Genomic DNA, 20805 nt, shown 5'->3' on the forward strand with positions numbered 1-20805 from the left:
CCCACCCTCTGCACAAATCCTTCCATCAAATTGCCTCTGCATATGGGAGAATGGCTTGAACAAAGAGAAGGATGTATGTGGGATATGGATATAGATGCTGGAGAGGCAGTGTTCAGGATGACAGTGAGAACAATACAGCGAAGGCATAAAAGAACGAGATTTCAGTGTGTGTGCTAAAGTGACGTGGCCGTAGAGGAATGTGCAAACGGGAATGTCATAACAAAAGGGGATAATCAAAGAGCAGATTCAGTCCTTCTGGGTTATGGAAGATGCTGAGCATGTGGGGTTGCAACTGCAGGTGTTTGGGGGGAATGTGGAGTAAATGGGAGTCACGTTAGCAGTGGCTGTGAAGGAACGTATCATACAAGGTGTGGATTGATGGGTGTCATAAAGGTGCATGGAGCACAAGGGAAGCAGAAATCTGCTTTTTTACCTCCAAACACCTACAGCTTTTAATACCACCTGCTTGGCAGGTCTTACCTGTTCAGAAAACCTTTCTTCCATTTGCCAGTTACCCAAGAATAATTCAGATAAAGCATTTTTAGGCCTATCAGGGGCAACAGCATGGTAGGAAAAATGTAGATAAAATGGTAGATATTTGGCAGGGCTATAGAGGAACCTTGAAGAGAAGAGGCAGATGACAGGGGCATTGCAGAGCTGGAGAACAGGGTGGTTTGGGTCAGGGACCAGGGGTACAGCGCACAGAGGAGAAATCCAGGGTTGTCATTTTCAGGGAATGTAAATGTGTTGTTTCTGTTGTCATTCTCCAGCCTCTCAGTGTGTTCCCCGAGACGCTCAGTGCTGTGTGCAGCCCCGAGGGGTTTGTGGAGTTGGGGGTTATCCTCAGCACAGCCTCTTCTGCAGTAGTTCTCCGGAGGAACCATTTTGCTGCTGCAGGTTCTCAACTGGTTTCTTCCTCTCCATCCCTATGGAGTGGCAAGGCTCCATAGCCTTTATACCAGGTGATGAAGATAAATACAGAGTTTCAGTGCAGGGAGCCAGGTGGGAAGGAGAGGGCTTCTAGCAAAATTGCAGAGCAGAGTGCTGTTGGCAACAGTATCCTGGAAGCACCTTCTCATCCCTATCTTACTCATGAACCTGGGAAATCTCTCTGTCTCCAGGTCTCTGTCCCTTTCAGGCCCATGGGAGCAGAGAGCGGAATATCTCCTGTAGGTGTGCACCACACTGGGTTTGTGGTGCTGCTGCAGAGCAGGTTCCTATGGGGGATTGGTGGTGGGTAACAACAGCATCACTCTGTGTGTGGTACACCGTGGTCTGGAGGACAGGATGTGCAATAGAAGGTATGTATGCAGGATACACATACTTCTATCAGCATGTGGAAGAAAAATTATGTGTAGTTTGTGTGTACAATGCTTGCCTAAAGGAAAAAAAAAGAAGTTGATGCAGCCTCCTTCACTGTGTGGGGTGGGAGTGCTCCCCAGGACGTACAGGCTGTGCCTCTCCAGTAGGTACCACTCTTACAAGAACATATGTTAAGCAGTGAGAGTACACAGATAATCTCTGCCTTGAGATGCTTAAAAGTTGTCCAAGAGCTTCTGTGACTGGAGCTGACTGAAATGATTCACAGGAAAGACATACAGTTGCTGCTGTGTGTCTTCCTCACTGCATCAATGCAGGTGATGGAGATAAGGTGCAGCTGGATACAAAAGACCTGGACCTGCATTGCAGAAAGTGCAGGTGGCCCAGGAGAGCATGCTATGAACTCAGGAATGGCCTGCCCATGGCTCCATTACCACTTCTCAGATGTCTGAGGCTGTGCGAGTAAACAAAGAACAAATTCTCTGTCCCAAATATCTTCATTTATTTCCAGTCTCATGTTACTTTTGAGTCAAGATCTTACTCTGGTATGATAGCCACACAGTAGTCTGCCTTTTGCAACCTCTTGTTTTGCTCTACCCTGTTTTTAATTTATTTCCCAGTCTTATTTTTATTTTCCAGTGTTTTCAGAAAGCCTTATATAATACTAGGGGCAGGTTGATAAATCTGACATGGGTCACTTTCCTTGCCCTTGCAGAACAGCTACAGACTTCATCTTTAATATTTTTCAGCCTCGTACTTTCACCTCCTTTCTCTCTCTTCTAATGGGTATTTTTATCAAAAGCCCTGTTGCCAGCTGTGATCATGCAACTATTCTTTCATTGTTCTGGGATCAAGAATATCTTGTCCTTCTGACTTGAGCGCATTCATCTTCTTGAACTGTTTCCACTCAAAAGCTCATTTCCATTTTCTGCACCTTCTTTAACCTGTATTATCTAACCTGCCATTGCTGCAGCTTCAATATTCTTCTTCATGCCAAAACAGCACCAGAAACGCTGTTTTACTTACCTGTAATATCTTTCTGGGTGTGATTACTCATTGAGGTTGGTCAGGAGACTTTCTATTCTAATCTCTTCACCTTTCTTGGTGAATCCAGATTATTTTTTTTTTTACTTATGAGGTGCATTCAAAGTCTTTTCTGCAGTACTTCTGCAAGCTCTTTGTTCTTGTTGGCATTATAATTGTTTTCCCTGACACGCCCAAGATCAACTCTTTAAAAATTAAAAAGGTTTCGTTACAGATCTGTTTGCTTTTTACCATTCTGTTTAGTATAAACTGGGTCAGCTTGAGATACTCAATCCAAAGCCACTTCTCTATTTTGGATGCTGTGTGAAAAACTCATCTCAGTAGGCACAGTTCTGATGATTGAACACAAGAAAAGCAAATCCAAAGTAAGAGATGTGGAGACCTGTGTGGGTGGTGAGAGGTGGCGGATCAGAGGTGGAGGTACCTCCCTGTCAGCTATGGAGTCACAGGACAGTACTCAGTAGCAAGACTTTGTGGTTCTGGCTGTTCAGTCCATAAGTCCAAAAGAGACAGAAGCCCACCCCATTCCAGAGCTGTGCGAAAGGCTGCCAAGATAAGGCTTGAGGAAGCTGAGGGAGCTTGGCTGGCAGGGGGTGAAATCCACAGCAATGATCAATGACAGCTGTGTTGGTAACCAGCTTTAGCAGGGATTTGCTGTGTTATCTGCTGAGCAGGTTCCCTGCACGCCCTCACACTCATCTGAAAGTTGGTTACTCTCCAAAGAGAAAGAAATAGACTGTCAAAATACCTCTGGTCCCTGATTCTGCTCCAGTTTTCTCTCTTGATGAAAATGATTTTATTATTCATTTTCTGAAAGAAGTGGGTCAAAGCAGGGACATACCTGTTAAGATGAACATAAAAGTGGGCTTGTCCACAAGCTCTTCCTCCCCCACCACAGTTGTGTTGCAGCTTCAGGGTCATGTAGGCATTGGTTTTTTTCTATCCATCAGACACATTCAAATATTTTTTACTGGGCAAGTCTGCTGGTGGCTATATCAGCAAATAAGGGGGAAAAAAACCCAAACAAAACCCACTATGGTCGTTAACTGCTGTAAATGGGAGGGAGGCGGAAGGCAGAGTGTAATGTGGGTGAGTGGCCATAATGTAGGTGATGGCAGCTCCTGGCTCAGGCTCAGCCTCTGAGATTGGACTCTTGGGAGAGAGACCATGTGCTGGTCTTTGTGCAGTGCTGATGGTATGGGACTGGCAGTACCTGTGAGTGATAAATAAGAAATATTTGAGCGATACCAGCAATACTGCTGACTGTTGGCTCAACCACCAAACTACCTCTCTTTGCTCCCGCACAACATGTCACTGCCCTATTGTTGTGCTTTTGGGGACAGTGGCGCAGATATCTCAGTGTTGAGATCCAGCAATTCCTTCTGGCAGGAGGGTTTTTTCTGCTCTGTGAGTTACAGGGAAAAAAATTAAATACTAAATTAAAGCCTGTATGGAAGACCTTGGCAAATACACAGGAGGTTTTCACCTGATAACTTGCCTCGGACCCACTGTTAACCTCAGACTAGAGTCCTTGCTCCCTATGCAGTTGTACTAATCTCATCAGTTTAACTCCAGAACTGCACCTTATTCTTTATAAACTCACACCAGTTGCCATTGTTTCTGGAAGAGCATGACCTAAATGCTTTCAGTGGGCAGATCTTCTCCGTTCTGCTCTGCCTGCATCGATGCAGGAACAGCTGCATGGTTAGTCTCCTTTACCTATAGGTCCAACTCACCTGAATTGGTTAGCGGGCTGCCTTCTTTTGGTCCATCCTGGGGGTTCCCATGGTGAAGAGCAGGGATGTGTGCCTCAGGCTCCATCGTCATGTGTCTTCTGTGTCAGCTCAGATAGCATAGCTGTACTCACAGGTGTCCTTCTAAGCAGGGAGGATGACCTGTCTGATCATTGAGCTGGTGCAGTTTTCTGGTTTTAGCGATGAGGTTCATTACATGTGTCTGCTGACACAGGATTTTTCCTGTAGCCCCACCCAGTCCAGTAACTCAAGTGGCGGAATGATAAGCCCACATCAGTGGGAGAAGTAAATAATTCATATCTCTGGTCCTGAGATCCCATTGACTCACTCAATGTCTCTTCCTTGGCTTTGCCTGTTTCATTCTGATGATTGGTACCTGGAGTGACCTGGGGTTTGGCTGACTCTGGTTGACCTCTCCTTCACCACTTGCTAGTATGGTAGTTGTTGTAGTGTCTTCCAAGGGGTTTCTTGCCTAAATGTGGCTTACCAGGAGCAGTGATTGTAGCTTGACTCTTGAGAAAATCAGTAAGAGCGTTTCCACATGCATATGCACTTCTCCATTTTCTACTAGCAACACACTGTTCTCACTTGCCCACAGCCCGTGGCATCTGACTTAACCTACTGCTGAGACTTGTCCTCCAGCTGCAGGTCATAGTGCTTGAAATGGCATTGAGGAGAGCATCATTCCTACCCAGATGTCTCCTCCTGCCTTCAACTCCTTGTCATATCCCTCATTTTCATTTCCGCAGGCACTTGCTATTTATAATTACTGTATTTATAAAGCACTCTGAAGGTGGTGACTGCTTATTACAGTAAGCCTGACAACCTGTTTATTCCCATGTGCTTCTCAGAGTGGCTGTTTTCGAGGGAAGACTGGGTCAGAGGAAAGGTGAGGCAGTGTGGGGCTCAGGGGGACCACAGACATCTTCGGCAGTAGGGCTAGCCAGTCCGTGGCACAATGAAAGAGGAGGAGAGCAGAAACTGCAAGAAAACAGAGATGTCTTGGCATTGACAAGCAATGGCAGGAGGGTGGTTAATGCACAAAGGTGGCAGTGGTCCAGCCACACGTCATTCAGTTCATGGTTTATAGCTCGTTGAGACACTTGAGAGTCAATGCTGGTCCACTGAGGTTTCTGTTATCTGTACTTCTCTTGGTGACTTTGCAGAAGCTTCAGAGACCCCACAGAATATTTCCATGTCTGTAACCCTGATGTCTCCCAGGCTTTGTGCTGCTGACAAGATTTGGTACCTCAGGGTAGAGAAACACCCAAAACTGAAACAATGAGTTTGCGTTTGTCGCAGAGGCACTGGAGAGTGATTCCCATCTGTACCAGAGCACGTTCAACAGCCAAAGCACTTTGGTCCAGTGCCTTGTTGTCTGCTTTCCCCTTGACACAAGTTGAAGTTGAAAAGAAGAACCACAATAACCTCTTGGCCTGCCCATCAGAATGAAAGGGGAATCTTCTTTCAAGGGTGCAAGCCACCAGACCTCACTGATTTAATGAGGAAAATTCACCACGTTAATATATCCTTCAACCCAGATATTAGTAAGACTTTGAGGACCCTCTTGTCTCTTGGGAGACCTCAAAGAGAAGTTGCATGGGGACATGGAAAACCTCTCTGACAAACCTACACCAAGAATTTGTGCAACTTAAGAGAGCAAACCCCCCAAAACCACAGTACATAGACAGGGTCAAGAAACTCTTTTTCTCAGAGAGTGGATATGTAAGAAAATCCCCTGGTTTCTTCTAGACTAGTCTTGTTGTAAATCTTGAATTTTTTTAGCTTGAGACTAAGTTACATAAGTGTACATTAGAGAAGATAGTCACAAAAGTATATTTTCTCAGGTTCCAGATCATCAAACTGATTAAATTGATTCCAGTTCATTAAACTGATGTCTTTAAAATGCTAAAAGTAGTTGGTTGTCACCCTGGTCATAACGGTCTTCACCTAGTGAGCATGTGCGTATGAACATTAAGGTACATAACAAATGAAATGGAAGATTATGGCACAGAGGCTTCTAATGTTGATATAGAAAGCAGGGCCCATCCCACTGTCACTTGGGAAACTGTGTGCAATTAGTCACCCCAGCTCAGAAGCATGAATGAGCAGTTGGGGAGAATTGAGGAACTTCCCAGGAAACTGCACAAGGACCTGGAAAACTCTCCTAAGAGGGGAGACTGAAGAAATGGGAGTTACTTGAGATAAATGGGAAACTGTAGGGTTCATGGTATGAAATAATGAATGATGTAGAGAAAAACAATAACGATTTATGAGGTGCCCTGATTGTAACATGGAATTACTCCAGGAAATTAAAGAGGATCATTTGAAACTGATAATATGAATAATTTTCACATACTGTGATTAATTAGTCCATGAATCTTGCTTTCAAACTTCAAAGCCCAGCAGTATTCCCAAATGGCTTGGCATTTTTGTGAATAAGACTTCCCAGTGTATTTATAGTTCATGTTCAGAAGTCGCAGAGTTTTAAAACCTTGTGGTTTTGTTGAGGCCCATCTCAGTGCTAGGCCTTAGGAAAGTCAAGTGGTTCTTTACCACTTGTTTCAGCTGCTTGTTTTTTCTGATACTTCTGGTACTGAAAGGATAGAATAGCTTCAAGAAAGATGATGTCCAAATGTGAGTGTGTCCTAGCTGTGAAGATCTGGGAGCCTGCAGTGTGAAGGTGTCTCCTCAGTCCTCTCAAACACCCTTGAAGTGATTAAAAGCAGACTGCTCATAGAATCGTAGGATGGTTTGGCCTGGAAAGGACCTTTACGTTCCAGTCCCCCTGCCATGGACACAGACATGGATACCTTCCACCAGACCAGGTTGCTCAAAGCCCCATCCAACCTGGTCATCCCTCCAGTAGACTTGGTTGGTCTCTTGGAACTGTGACTACTCTTCTAGTACAGAATCAAGGATCATCCCTATTTGCCCTCCTTTTTTTCACAGTGAATAGGTCTGTGCATACTCTGCAGCCCAACATCCTCAGCAGAAGTCCTTGGTTAATCCAGGGTTATCAGATTTAGTTAGACCCTTAATGCTCTGTTGAACCTAGTCATTCCAAGTCTAATTAGCACATGAGCTGTCTTGTGGAGTGATATCCTAAAATAAACTGTCCTGAATAGAACTTTACAAACTGAGTTTGGTCTGGGTTGCCAGCCCCTACAAGGGATACATTTCCCTCTCAGAAGAGAAGTATGTGTAATCATTAGGAGTGTCTGGTCTGATTCATAAGTATTTTATTAAGGTTCTGGCTTGCCTTTTGTTAGTTCTGTTGCCTGGAAAATATTCTGTTACATAAACTGAGGCTGTGGTTTCATCCAGATCCTCTTGAGTTCTGCCTTGCCGCTAGCCATGCAAACATACAAACACACCCACACATCAGGAGGACACTTGGAGAGAGGTTGGTAACTAGACCGAGGATCTGAGAATACTCTTGTACTTGAGCAGAATGAAAATCTTGGGACCAAGGGTTGGCAAAGGTTGGAGTAGGAAATATGATCCTCTCCCTGCCCTACCCCAAGGGCAAGCAATGAAGTTTAATACCCTTATGTTCAAAAAGACTGACAGATAACTACTATTGTGGCATGTAATTTGGTGTGGAGTGCACTAGTTCAGGAAGTTACAAGCCCTAAAATTTGCAGGAATTAAAAAAAATATATATTCTGAGAGATGGTTGTGTAGTGTCCTTCTTTGCAATGTAAACAATTCCCATATGAAGGAGAGTGCTTGTTATTGGGCAGTCTGACTATGGTCCAAGGATTCTTTTCCCACATCAGGCACTTCTTGTCTCATCTTCCTGCGAATCATTTTTCCTTTTTTCATTTTACCCACACTGAACTCTGCTGAAGTGATATCCAGACAAGATTGCAGAGGACCTGTTTGTTCAGGGACATGGCCAAAAAAGGGTCAAAAAATGCACAGTCTTAACAGCAATCAGGCAATTTCCATTTTCAAATCTGTGTGCTACAGGATCTCTTCCTTCAGCTACCTTCAAGGGATTGCAACATGCAGCCTGTGGTCTAAAAGCAGTTGGGTATCAGTGTTATTATTATATATATTTATGTATTAATATATAACTATATGTGGTCCTGATGTCCTTCAGAAGGCAGGATAAATTCCATGCACTAAACTCGTCAGATGCTGCCTTTTTTGGACTGATACTCAGCCTTTTTGCTTTCTACAATGCTATCATTCCCAAATCCGGGAGTTCTGAGCCTCCAGACCGTTGAATTGCTTTCTGCAATGGAGACACAGAAGATGTCTTCCTGTGTATCCAGCTATTGCTTCTGGTCTTGGTAGAACAACCTCAGGTTAGGAAGGGTTAAAGTCTCCCGCAGTCTTAGCAGGAGTCAGCTGTTGGACACAGCTGCTGATTAAAAAAACATTTAGATGTGCACTGTGAAGAGGAACATCTAGTAAAACCAGGCTGCTGCTGGGATGTGTTCTGTTTGTGCCTGATTTCAGAGCTCCTGCTTTGTTTGCATGCAGTGTGTATTAAATTCTGTGTAGGATTGCATCATTTAATACAGCTCTGCAGATGCAGGCAGTCTGGTTGCCTGGCAGAACTGATGTCCATCACTCCTAGGTAATGCCATACCTTCATTGCTTCTCCTATTCACTGGGGCGTGGTTACCTAGTCGTCGTAGCAAACCACTCCTGAGTTCCAGTCTGAAAATAATCCTGCTGGAGTTTTTTGGCATCTCTAGCTGCTTTATTTATAGTGGCCTGAGGGGTGATACTTTTATTTCAAGAACTTGGCCTGGCTGTGGTTTTACTTCACTCTCCCATAGCCACCTCTGCTGCCTGTTGTGCTTCTCCTATGTTGCTGCATAAGGATGTACTTTTGTAATCTACCATCCCAGAAATATTTGGTTTTCACTTGATAGTGAGTGATTCCTACATATGTGGTGCTCTGGGCTGAACAGACAATAAACATCATTTTGCAGACTCTTTAACTGAATTGTCTTAAGACTGAGTTCCTTATTTGTGAGGCTTTCTCAGGTGGTCACTGATGCTTTTGCCTTGCAGGGAGGCAGGATTGTTCTGCAGCTTTGGTTCCTGCAACACATGGTCTGGACAGAAATGCAATGCCAGTTTTAGTCCCCATGGAGAAGAAGCAATAGGGAAGAAATGCCGCTGTGGACTGGCTGGAGCCTGTATGGGTGTGCTGGCCAGTAGTGCAGCGAGATCTTATTCACTGTGAAGGCAAACCATCTTCGTCCATTTTAGGACTTAGCTCCTCTCTTTTCCCCAACTCATGGACATGGTAAGGGATCTAGGACTACTTGAGGTAGAGCTGTCCTTGTGCTTTTTTTTGTGCAGATTAAACTTGCTTCTGCAATTATCCTTCCATAAGCTTTGGATAAGCAGATCATCTCCTTTGCCATGGTCTGGGCAACACTTAAGTTTCCTGAAGTCAGATTCCAGTAAATGTTAGGGAAGAAAATTCAGTGGAAGTAATTTGTGACCTCTCTTTAAGAGGTCTTTCCACAGTATAGTAATTATAGGGATGCTACAGATCCCTAGCAAGTCCTGAAGTCTCCAGTGCTGTTGAGAACATTTCCATGTATATGAAACATCTGTACCCTCTCCATCTCTTGATGTCATCTCAGGAGGCTTCACCCTTGCAGCGCACACCTGAGCAAGAACAGCTGCACTTTTCACCTTTGCATGTGAACATATGACAGACTCGTGGGGCAGTTTTGCCATCCTGTCCGCCTGCAGGCACTGGTCAGAGAGCCAGCTTTGATTCCTGAAGCTGAGCTGAGTTTGATGTCTGACTCCTTCAGCCAAATACCCCATTCCCTGCATCCTGTGGCTGTTGTGGTGGAGTGTTTTGAGGTCATGGATCCCAGGTATAGAAGCTGGTGGCTTCACTTCTGCTGAAGCTACACTTCTGCTGACTTTGACTCAGGTTCACCTACAGCTGCTGGCTGTGGTTTTGTCACTGTTCAGCTGCAGCTGCTGGTTCCTGGGGTCCTCAGTTGGGGAGATCTGTAAAAGGAGCACGTTCATGTGGCAGCCAGCTGACAGTCCTGCTTTGCCACAATTCACAGAATCATACAATGGCTTGGGTTGAAAGGGATCTCAAAGATCATGTAGTTCCAACTCCCTTGCCCTGGAACAGGGAAGCCACCCACTAAGCCAGGATCACTAAGCCTTGGCCAAAGATGTGCAGCTAGGTAAGAGTTAATCTTGGCATCCTCAAATACTGATTGTGCTCAGCAATTTCATATGCTTATAGGAATTTTTTCTTTCTGTGCAGGTTCTTGAGTGCTCTGGTGACCCTGCAACAGCCAGGCCCCAGCACCCGGGCAGATCTATTTTCCAAAATGGAATTGTGTGATTTCTGCTCTTGTAAGATCTTCAGTAAGCTTTCAGAGTGCTCAGGCAGAAAGGTGCTATACAAGTGTGGCCCCTCCTCCTGCTGCTGCTGCTACTAGAGTGTCTGTGATAAGAAAGGATTTACTGTGTCTGCAGTTTAATTCAGCAGCAATTTCTGGGTGATATGAACAGCTAGAAACATCAGAGTCTTTTTCTTCTCTGTGGATTTGCATAAAGTAATTAGGAGCATATGTGGTGGGGGCTGGGACAGAGTGGCTGGTGGGGAGGAGGAGGAGGAGCAGGTTCCATCCCAGATCACCTCAGTGGATGCTGTGAGTCATGCCCTGTAAATGGCTCTTACTGAGTGCCACATGCCAGATGATGAGTCACGGAGCAAGGGAGCACAGAAATGGGAGAAACTGGTTCGGTCACTGTCCTGGCTCCTGTGATAGCTGGTATAGATCTGCTGCTTGAGCTATTTCTGGTGTCTTGTATAACTCTAAATGCACAGAGCAGCTGGGCCATCTTTTCCTCTAACTGGGAGGCAGTACCTGCCTTATGCTGGTTGTGTCATTGTCAGGAATACATAAACTGCACCTATTGCTTATTTTCATCTCTGCTGGTGAGTCCCTCATCCCTGACCTGTGCAGCTTCTTGCTGTCAAGAGCTCAGGGGCTGTGACTGACTGTCACATGCTGCAGTTTCCATTTGGAACACATCATAATCCTATATGGTTCTGAGATGTAATGATACATTAATCATGGGCTTAGTCAGACTGTCCTGGAAACCACTGGAAAAAACCCTGGCCAAGGCAGCACCTCTTTGTGGAAAGAAGAGGGAAGCGGTCCTTTTAGGAATCACTGCTCAGCACCATGAAAGGAACCAGCCTGAGCTGAGTCAGAAATTTAGTATTTAGTGTTTTTGTGTTGCTGCAGCCTCCTTTAAACATCAAGTTCTGCAGTGTTCACTCTGGGACCATGCAGACTACCCTCACTATGCTCCCTGTTTCCCGAGGCCGGGAAGGAGAGCTGGAGGTTTAGGATGAGTCAAAGAACTAGTATTTCCTTTTACACCTTTTCTTTCATTAAACACACTGGATGATTTAATAAGGAGTTTAATGAAGGTGTGAATTTGACAGATGATGTATTAGCTGGCAAGAAATAAACAATGTCCAAACAAATACCACTAATTAGTACCACCCTACAAGAATTTACAGGTTTCCTTGGCTCCACCCTCTGCTTGCTCACCCTCATGGTTCAGATCCATCCCCAGGCTGCTTCATCCTTTGCCACTCACCCCATCCTCTTCTCTGATGCTGCTATCTGAATGGCCTCCAGTTTCCTGAAAGTTTCCTGATAGGATTTTCTTTAAGACCATTCAGTACTTTCTGGCAGCTTTTGGAGTGGCAGAGCTGGTGCAGGGACAAACTGCAGTACTGGTGCTGGGTACAGTGAGCCCTGAGATCCCCCCATGCTGTCTGAAGAGTGGCTTTCAGTCTGGATTAATCTCCTGGCCCTTTTGCCTGGAGTTAGACATACAGGGAGTAAGCTGAATATATCTCTTCCTGTGGAGCAAAGAGGAGATGTCTGTATTGTGCCCTTGTTTGCAAAATCACACCGTTGCTTTTTGCAGCATTTCTGCCGGTGGTTGTTTTGTAGGGCTGTGTGGTTTCTTCAGGCATGTTGATGCAAATGTGCTGTAGGAGTCAAGGATTCACATGGAACAGCTCTCAGAACAAGCAGCTCCAATACAATAGGTTTTTTTCTGCTTCTTCTATGAAACTGAATGCACAGCTTTTAACCCTGTTTTTCTGTCTTTTACCCTTGTGTGACATGATGAATCTTGGTCTGTCTGAGGAAGATGCTGATGACAGTGAAACCACAGCCATACAGAAAGAGGCAGCAAGAACCCTTGCAGTTAGAGATTTCCTTTGGACATTCAATTTCATAGATGAAGTGACTAATTTCATAGAAACAGTAATCTGTTCAGAAAAGCCATTCTCCAAAAAGCCAGCATTGCCTCCAGCTGACAGTTCTGATGATCTTACTCCTGCCTCTTCGTCCTCTGTGCTCTGTGTGCAGTCTTTTTACATTTAAATCACATTTATTTGTTGTATCTCTGCATACCTCCTCCAATATTTACATTTTATGAGGAAAGCTGTGTCCCTGTGTGTTCAACCCTGTCACCCAGCAGCAGACAGCACTGAGCAGAGAGGGATGTTAAACATTCAGCAGCAGAACTCCAAAATCATGGTTGGAGCCTTAAGAGGTAGCAGGGTTCCTGAAGATGTATGCTGCCACACCTAACTCATCAGCCCCTGGAGGCAATGCTAGTGCTTACACCAACCCCCTCTAATGGAACCACTTCAGAGCCAGCTCTGGTGGCTTCTGCATCTTCTCAGTAGTGTTGCAGAGGCAGGAGTCTGTACTCCAGAAGCCGTGAAGCTGCACGGACCATCTTTAAATTAGCACAAGATCCTCAGTCTTTGGAGTGTGGCAGAAGAGGGATTTGAGAGCCTCTCTGTAGTGCTCAGCAAGGACTTAAAAGGCATGAAGTGCAGAGCCTGAAGGATTCTGCATGCTCCTCCTGTTCCCTGCAGCATGCTGCCTCCTCTCTAAAGCGCAGACATGACTTGGTAGGCAGCTCTCAGATCAGTGCTGAACCATCCTTTGTTGCTCAGCACTCAGCTGCTCTTTACCTAGAGCTTTGCTGTAGCTAAGGAGTTTTTGTTTTGTATATTTATGTACGTGGGGCTACAAATCATTCCTGAGCAATTCCACACCAAACATCTTTTCTGCTCTGTATTATCTTGACTGGAATGAAGCACCCACAGGTAATGAAATGTGTGGTCCTCACCTTCTCTGAGTAACCCCTAAGCACCTCAAGAAAGAGCTCACGGAGTAAACAACCCACATCTCCTGTGTTGCAGCAGATGGTGTCAGTATGGAGAAGGCAAGAATTTTGCTGTTGGAGAATAAAATGGCTGTTGTACTGACAGATCTAGGGTTGTGGTGCTCCCTGCACGCCTCCCTGCCTTGCACTGCCGTGACATGCTTTTCCAGGCAGGGATCAATGCTGGATGCTGTGTTTGCTGTTGTACATGTAGCATTGAGCAAGATTCAGCACACTGTGGGCTTGCTGATAAGAAGAATGAACTGACCTGGCAAAAAGCATTCAGATATAGACTATCCACATCTGGAAATTTCCCGTTGCAAAGAGGAGTGAGGGCTTTACGAAGAGCTGAACAAAGAGCTGAACAAAGCCAGCAGAATCTGAAATGTCTGCTTGCTGCATTTTATTCCCCAGTGTCAATCCCAACCTAGCAGACCCTGAATAGGAAGAGGAAGGATCCTTCTACTGTCTTTCAGAATAAGAGAGGGAGAGTCAAGCGGTGGTAGGTCTAGGGAGGATGCTCTGGTGTTGGGAACTGAGTCATCTTTGCACTGGCAGTGCTGTCATCAGCCTTCCTGCATCCCTAAGTCAGGAGGAAGGGAGGAGAGGTGTTGGAAGGGAGAGAGAAGGAGTATCTAGGGCACAAGACATCATGCCGATCCCTAGAGAAGCGATCAGCATGTCTCCTGGCAGGAGCTACCTGCATGCCACCTGTGATGCTGGACCTCAGAGCCTTGCTGGGGGCAGGCCGTGGGGGCAGGCAGGATGGGCATCCGTCTGCTGCAGCGTCTGTGACAGCCCGGGAGTCACATTCCTCCCGGGGAGCCTGTGCTGCCGCCGAAACCAAAATGCTGGGCAGAGCCGCGTGTTGCAGCCAGAGCTCAGGAGACAGCTGGGAAATGGCTGCGTGTCAGCTCTGACATTTTGCCGTCAAATGTCAGTGTCTCTGTGCAAGCCTCGTCCTCCCACAGCAGCTTCTGCACTGACATGAATTGTGTGCTGCTCGGTGGGGCTTGTCAGCAGATGGGTGCTGGTGCTGGGAGCCGGCTCCAAGTAGCCATTTTCCAGAGGCAGTGGAGACACGGTGCTTCAACAGTGAAGTGTGCTGCCATCCTCAAAACAACACCTTTCAGATGGATGCGTTGTGGCAGCACTGGAAATACGGCAAAGCCTTATGGAGGGATGTGATCTGAGCATTACAATCAGCTACAAGGGCAGTAACAAGGGCAGGGGTGGCCCATGTGAGCAGATAAACACTGGGGGACCAGCTTTTTTCCCAAAATGCTTGGGATGTGGGGGGAGGCAGGGGCGGGAAGATGGGGTAGACTTCTGCTGAGTTAAATAAAAATAAACTCATATAAACTCAGAGCTCCTGTTGCGCCATCAGTGGAGCACAGGGTCCAAAATGGGGGATGAACTCTGCCCCAGCCACTAAACACCACTTTCAGCATGTGTGTGTGCGCGCTAGGCTCAGGGTCAGGAGCTGCTGTTACCCACAGTAGCTCTTGAACAGTGGGATCTTGGGAGTCCTAGATGTAAAGGATCTTCCCCCAGCCTCCGGGCAGAGCACGGACTCATTCCTTTCAGGCTCTGTGGCAGTGGCTGTGGGAAAGGAACCAAAGGCTTGTAAGACGGAGGAGTCACTAAAAGGGGTGTAAAGATTGATACAGGTTTTAGGGAGACTATAGGTGAGGGAGAGTTTGGAGTTGCACAGTAAATAGTCCAGTCGGATGTAGTCCAAGTGGTCCAGGAGATCTCTGTTCCTCAGAGCCTAGTCCTGGATGAAACATCCCAGCAGCAGCAGATGTGTAGGTGAGTGTTCCCACCCTGTAAGTCTCTGGTACTATCTACCAGAAGGCCTGTCTGTTCTCTGACACTGGTGTTAGCATTAAATTTTGCATTATTGGGTGTTTACTGTAAACACTAGCTCCGTTTCCATCTTTGTATTTTTATTTCCTGACAGCATCATCCTGTGTCTGTGAGAAGCACTACTGTGTGTGGGAGGAAAGTACTTCTTTTGATCATTTTTTTATCGTCTTATAATTGCTATTCTTACATCTTGAAGCTGAAAGAACTGAAGTTCCTGATGTTTCTGTGTAGCTGTCTTACTGCTTACGCTCTTGTTCTAACTTCTCTTATCCCACATTTCTGAGTTTCCCTCGTGGGCTGCCATGTGCCTTTGCAACTCTGCTCCAAATCCATTATCACTCTATAGTCACAAAAGCTGGGATAAGGTAGGCAAAGGCCACATGAATGCCACTTTTGGAGTCTGAAGGTCAGTGGTGCCAGCAGACCTGAGGTCCTGGAGTCCAGAGCAGAACCACAGGATGCAGTTTTCAGGGTGCAGTGAGCACTGAGGATGCCTGGATGAGTTAGGGGATGTGTATTGCTAACCAAGGGTGTTTGGGCCAAGGTTTTCAGAACAAATGGTGGACCTGTGAGAGCAGTAGGTCATTTTTTAATCTCTCAGGATCATCGTGGATCACTGATGTCTTTTCTGGTTTCTCCCTCTCCTTGCTGCCTTAGTCCTCCCACGCACTTGCCTGTGTTGGACTTCCCGTAGTATCAAAGGGAAGGCAAGTCTGTTCTGGAAGCACTTGCAGGCTGGACCTCTGGGTTAGGTGGGGAAGGAGAAATTAATATGTCCTCTGCACTTACATGTCAGATGCTGGTGAACATCTACAAGAAGGATGAAGAGGGACTTTTGACGTGAGCAGGTAGTGATAGGACAAGGGGAAAAGGCTTTATACTGAAAGATGGCGGCTTCAGGTTAGGTATTAGGAAGAAATTCTTTGCCGTGAGGCACTGGAACAAGTTACCCAGAGAATTTGTTGATGCCCCATCCCCAGAAGTGTTCAAGGCCAGGTTGGATGGAACTTTGAGCAATCTGGTCTAGGGAAAGGTGTCCCTGGCCATGTAATGGGATGATCTTTAGAGTCCCTTCAGCCCAAACCATTCTGTTATTGCTCTGGCTTTAAGAGAACCTGATATTTACTGAACACAGAGGGAGTGGGGCTCTTAATGCCCTGCCTGTATGGCTCCTGGGACTGTCGTACTATTGTGAAGTGCAGCAGGTAATAAGATAAGCAGATAAATACCACAGATAATGTAGCAGAGAACTGTGAAACAGTCATCTCAGAACATGGGAGGAACCAGTTTGAGCTGAGGCTTAACCATCAACAAAAAGTGAGCAGAAGCCAGTGTGCTGTATGGGACCTACTTAAGCATCACCAGTGGCCCCTCATGGCCCCACTGAAGTCATCTGCTCCTTTTCACTGAAGAGGCCTTTGTGTACATAAGTAGTTGCATACTTTGGCATGCTCCTCTGGCACCATTAAAAGAGTCAGGACCTCATGGGGCCTTCTGGATTTCGGAGAGGAATGGCTGTTGCTGCTTTCCTGTTCCAGTCTGATCCTGCTTTCCTGTCTCTGCCTGGACCTGCGTGTCCCTGATGTTGCAAGACCTTTCAGAGCAGTTCTGTATTTGGTTCTTGAAGGAAAGTTCAAGGTACCTAAAAAGATAAAAAGATGTTTAATCCTGTGAAAGAAGGTAGACTGCTCTCACCAGAGTACAGTACTTCACTTCAGATCCTGTGCTGTTTTCCTGTGAGCACACAGTGCCATCTGCAGTGAGGTCTTTGTTTGGCCCAAAACCTGTTTAGCCCTTTGGCCACTTAACTGAAATCAATTACTCACTTCAGATAACTTTGAGAGGGGTCAGGTGGAATCACAAGTGTCATCTCAGGAGCCTCCAGGGAGGGTGACGTTATTGTCTTACGTTGTGATGGCTTGTTTTCCTGAGGAAGGACCTTATGCTCAGGTACTTGTGCTTACAAGGACCTGTCTGTTGGATCCTTGTCAACACATGAAATCTTCAGTCAAACCGAGGATGCTTTAAATAGTCACTGCCTTTCCTGAGAGGTGACTTCCTTTGTGATTTTGTCTCTCTCTAGGTATCTGAATTCCCTCATGAGAAGTGTCCTCCCTGCCTCTCATGTGCAGCCTTACCTGTTCATGGGTGGTACCAGCTTTCACTGATGCCCTGAAGAGCATTCCTCACCATGGATAGTCCACCCAAACTGACTGGTGAGACGCTGATTGTCCATCACATTCCTCTGGTGCATTGCCAGGTCCCTGATAGACAGTGCTGCTCCGTGAGCAAAAGGACCAACCCCTTCTGCCAGCCAGAGCTCAGCATTACACGGACCTCTGCCCTTCCAGACAGAGACCTTTCACAGACTGACTCCTTGGTATACAGCAGCTTTCTCCAGACCTCTGAAACCTCAGCAGAGGCCTCAGACAACAAAGAAGGAAAAGCAAGGGATCTCATTGTCCCTGGTGTCAGTAAGCGACACAACCCTTTCCTGCTGAGTGAGGGTGAAGACCTCAGTATTTTTGGGGATGACTTGGGTCAAAAATCTTTCCACCTTCACAACTCACTTGTCGATGGCAAACCTCCCTTCAATCTGCAGGAGCTGGCCCTGCCCCCTTTCCACCTCCATGACTCCAACCACATTGTGAAATCCTGGAACATGGCCAGCCGGTCCGGTGTGGTGGATGGGCAAGAGGACAAAATCAGCAGTGACGACATCCAGAAGAGGAACAATGCAAACAGGTGCCATCAGGCCTCAGAACGCATGGAGCTGGATGAATGCAGCTGCCACCGTGGCAGCTCCTCCAGCTTCTCCTTCGATGGTGGTGACCAGGAGTGGAACCAGAACACAGGTGAATCCCTGAGGAATCAGGATGCCCTGCACAGCCGGACATGCAGCTGTTCCAGCTCAGAGATCCAGCACTGTCGGTGCTACAGTTCATCAAGTCAGTCTGAAGTGATTGACCAACAGATGGGCTACATAAGTGACTCTTCCTGCAACAGCTCCGATGGCGTGCTGGTGAACTTCAGCGCTCTCTATAACAAAATGAATGGCCAATCTCAATCAAACCTGAATTCAGCCAACCTGTCCTGTGACTCTTCCTTCTGCAGCCACTCAGACACAGGAGCTTTTTACCTGGATTTGCATTCATCGCCCACAGAATCCAAGATGTCTTGCGAGTCTCATCACCCAGAGAGTTCAGGGAAGGTGTGTGGGTGCCAACACTCCTCCTCACCTGTCCTTGATGCTAACTGCAACTCCTACCACCTCCACTGTGAGCCTTGCACTTCAGAGAGCTCTGATCTCACCGCCTGCTTCCAGAGCCAAGCACGGCTCGTTGTGGCTACTCAGAATTACTACAAGTTAGTCACATGTGACTTGTCTTCCCAGTCGTCCCCCAGCCCTGCAGGATCTTCCATAACTAGCTGCTCAGAAGACCAGACCAAGGGTAGCCCAGCCCAGCCCACAGAATACTATCTGTTTAGAAGGCCTGACCTGAGACAAGAGGAAGGCAATGTGGAGTGCAGTGAAGAGGAGGCAAAGGGAGAATCCGCCCAGAACACGATTGAGGGTCAGGTCTATGTCAATGTGTCACCACCGAACCTCAACACAAGCCGACAGCGCTCCAGGAGCTATGATCAGAACCTGGACAGGAGTCCCAGCAGCAGGCTGGGCTCCTTGGAGCGCATGGTGAGCTGTCCAGTCAAGCTGAGTGAAAGTCCGGCAATACCCATCCAGAGTTCTCCCCCAAAGAGAGTGACATCTTTTGCTGAGCTGGCTAAAGGACGGAAAAAGAATGGCACCTCCCCACCACTCCGGTCTAGCGGTGATTCCTCCTTGGAGTTCTCTCCTATACCTGAGACTCAGCGGGATTGCCCAACCTTCCTTGAAGAAAGAGCTCGGCGGAGCCAGAGTCTTCCACCCATGCCCTTTGTCCTGAACCGCAGCTGTGAGGGCTTCTGTTTGAACCATGCTTTTGGGGACAGCCAGGCTTTGTGTTCCACCAAGGACTCGATCTCCAGTGAGAAGGTCCCCAGTGGGCATGGGGCAGGTGAGCAAGCCTCTCTCTCCCTGCTGATGGAGGCAGATGCCAGCTTCTCGGGTGGCTCTGCCGGTGGCCACGGACAAAAAGATGTTAGAGCCCGAGCAGACGGTAAGAAGCCAAACTAGGCAGAATGGAGAAATAAAAAGAAAGGCAGCTCTTTGGGATGTGAGGGGAGCTGCAGGGGAACCTGCATGGCAGTAGGAGACCAGTGCCTATGCAGTTTGGTTCCTGATCTGCCTGGTTCCTGATATTTGACCCTGGGGCAAAGCCTTGCTGTGCTTATTTCAGACTCATATCAGTGCAGATGTCTTGTCCTTATATTACTAAAGCCTCTTGAGGTTTTGTTCAAACCTTTCATATCATGTAAGGGAGGATATGACATTAGCACTTCAAGTCTGTGCAACTTGAAGGGTTGTCTCCCTTCCAGGTATTTACTGTGCTTGCCCATAAGAGTCACCTGCCCTTAACTCCTAAGACAGAGATGTGAAGATGCTCAACAAAGTCATGTTCACAGCAGATGAAGGGACTTTTTAAAAAGCCTTTCTTCTTTGGAGCTACTTGGGGCAGAAGGTGGAGAGGTGGAGACTGCATAGCCAGCAGTCTCTTCTCCATGCAGGTTCAGGGACATCACACAGTCTCTGCTGGGACTTACAGCGTGAGTCCTGCAGAGACTAATCTGTGTGCCTCTGCTGGAATGTCCTGGTCATGTCCTCCACAGTGCTTTGGATTGTAGTGTTTGTTCCCATGGAGAGTAATTGTCACAGTTACCTCTGTAGGAAAGCCTGTAATAGGTGAGTTTTACAGCTTTCCACGTTGATATTGGTTTCACTTGTCCTTTTGAGGAAGCTGTGTGACACTCCTGTTGGAGGTATGGCTATTTCTCCAACATGACAGGAGAACTCTCTCTCTGCCCTAGACAGGGCTTGTACCTGCTGTCCAGGAAAAGCCCATCTAAAATGGCTCTGACCAGACCATTGCAGTAAATAGCCCCTAACATGTCAAAAAACAGACTGTCTCCATTAAGAGGTCCTGAAGATTTCTGTCAGGAGATAAGAACAAGTTGTTCATTTGCCATGGCAGGGGTAGGAGAGGTTTTGGCCTTTGAGCAAGAGGTTTTTAGGTATTGTCCTGTTTATTTATTGAACGTGTGTTTGGTGAGGGATGGCAGAGAAGGCAGGTCTCTTCTTGGAGAAGACTGCTTGAGAGCAGCCCTCTTATTTTCAGAAGGAATGCTTGGAAGTAGCAAGGACTGCTCAGGGAGGAGGGGGCAGACAGGACCTCTCAGGAAAATGTATCCCAGCAGTTTCTGCCTGCCTCCCAGTGTGGGAGCCATCATTGCTGTGCAAGAAACTTCTGTCTGCAGCTGGAGATAGAGGCATATTTGCCTTGTTCCAGCTGAGAGCATCATTGAAAGCCTAGAGGTTCTGAGAGGGACTAGAGGGAAAGCAAGCCCTGCTAAAAGCTAGGGATACGAGTTAGCTATAGGGAGAAAGGTCTGGAACACCCCACAGGCAGCAGGTAACACCAAGGCTGATCAGGGATCTCGG

At 46.8% G+C, this 20805-nt stretch overlaps 1 protein-coding gene across 6 annotated transcripts in view; it reads left to right on the forward strand.

Moving 5' to 3' along the window:
* Positions 1 to 20805, forward strand: part of RUSC2 (RUN and SH3 domain containing 2) — a 61635-nt gene that overhangs the window by 27094 nt on the left and 13736 nt on the right. For 5 of the 6 annotated variants that reach the window (XM_027665343.1, XM_027665342.1, XM_027665341.1 and 2 more), the window contains one exon: positions 17293 to 19366. In XM_027665343.1, the coding sequence (XP_027521144.1) occupies positions 17401 to 19366 (1966 nt within the window). In that variant the 5' untranslated portion in view covers positions 17293 to 17400. The remainder of the gene's footprint in view (positions 1 to 17292; positions 19367 to 20805) is intronic. The other variant, XM_027665345.1, reaches the window with a different exon arrangement.

The sequence above is a fragment of the Corapipo altera genome, unplaced genomic scaffold (genome assembly GCF_003945725.1).
Source record: "Corapipo altera isolate COAL_440 unplaced genomic scaffold, ASM394572v1 61045, whole genome shotgun sequence".
Classification (NCBI taxonomy): Eukaryota; Metazoa; Chordata; class Aves; order Passeriformes; family Pipridae; genus Corapipo; species Corapipo altera.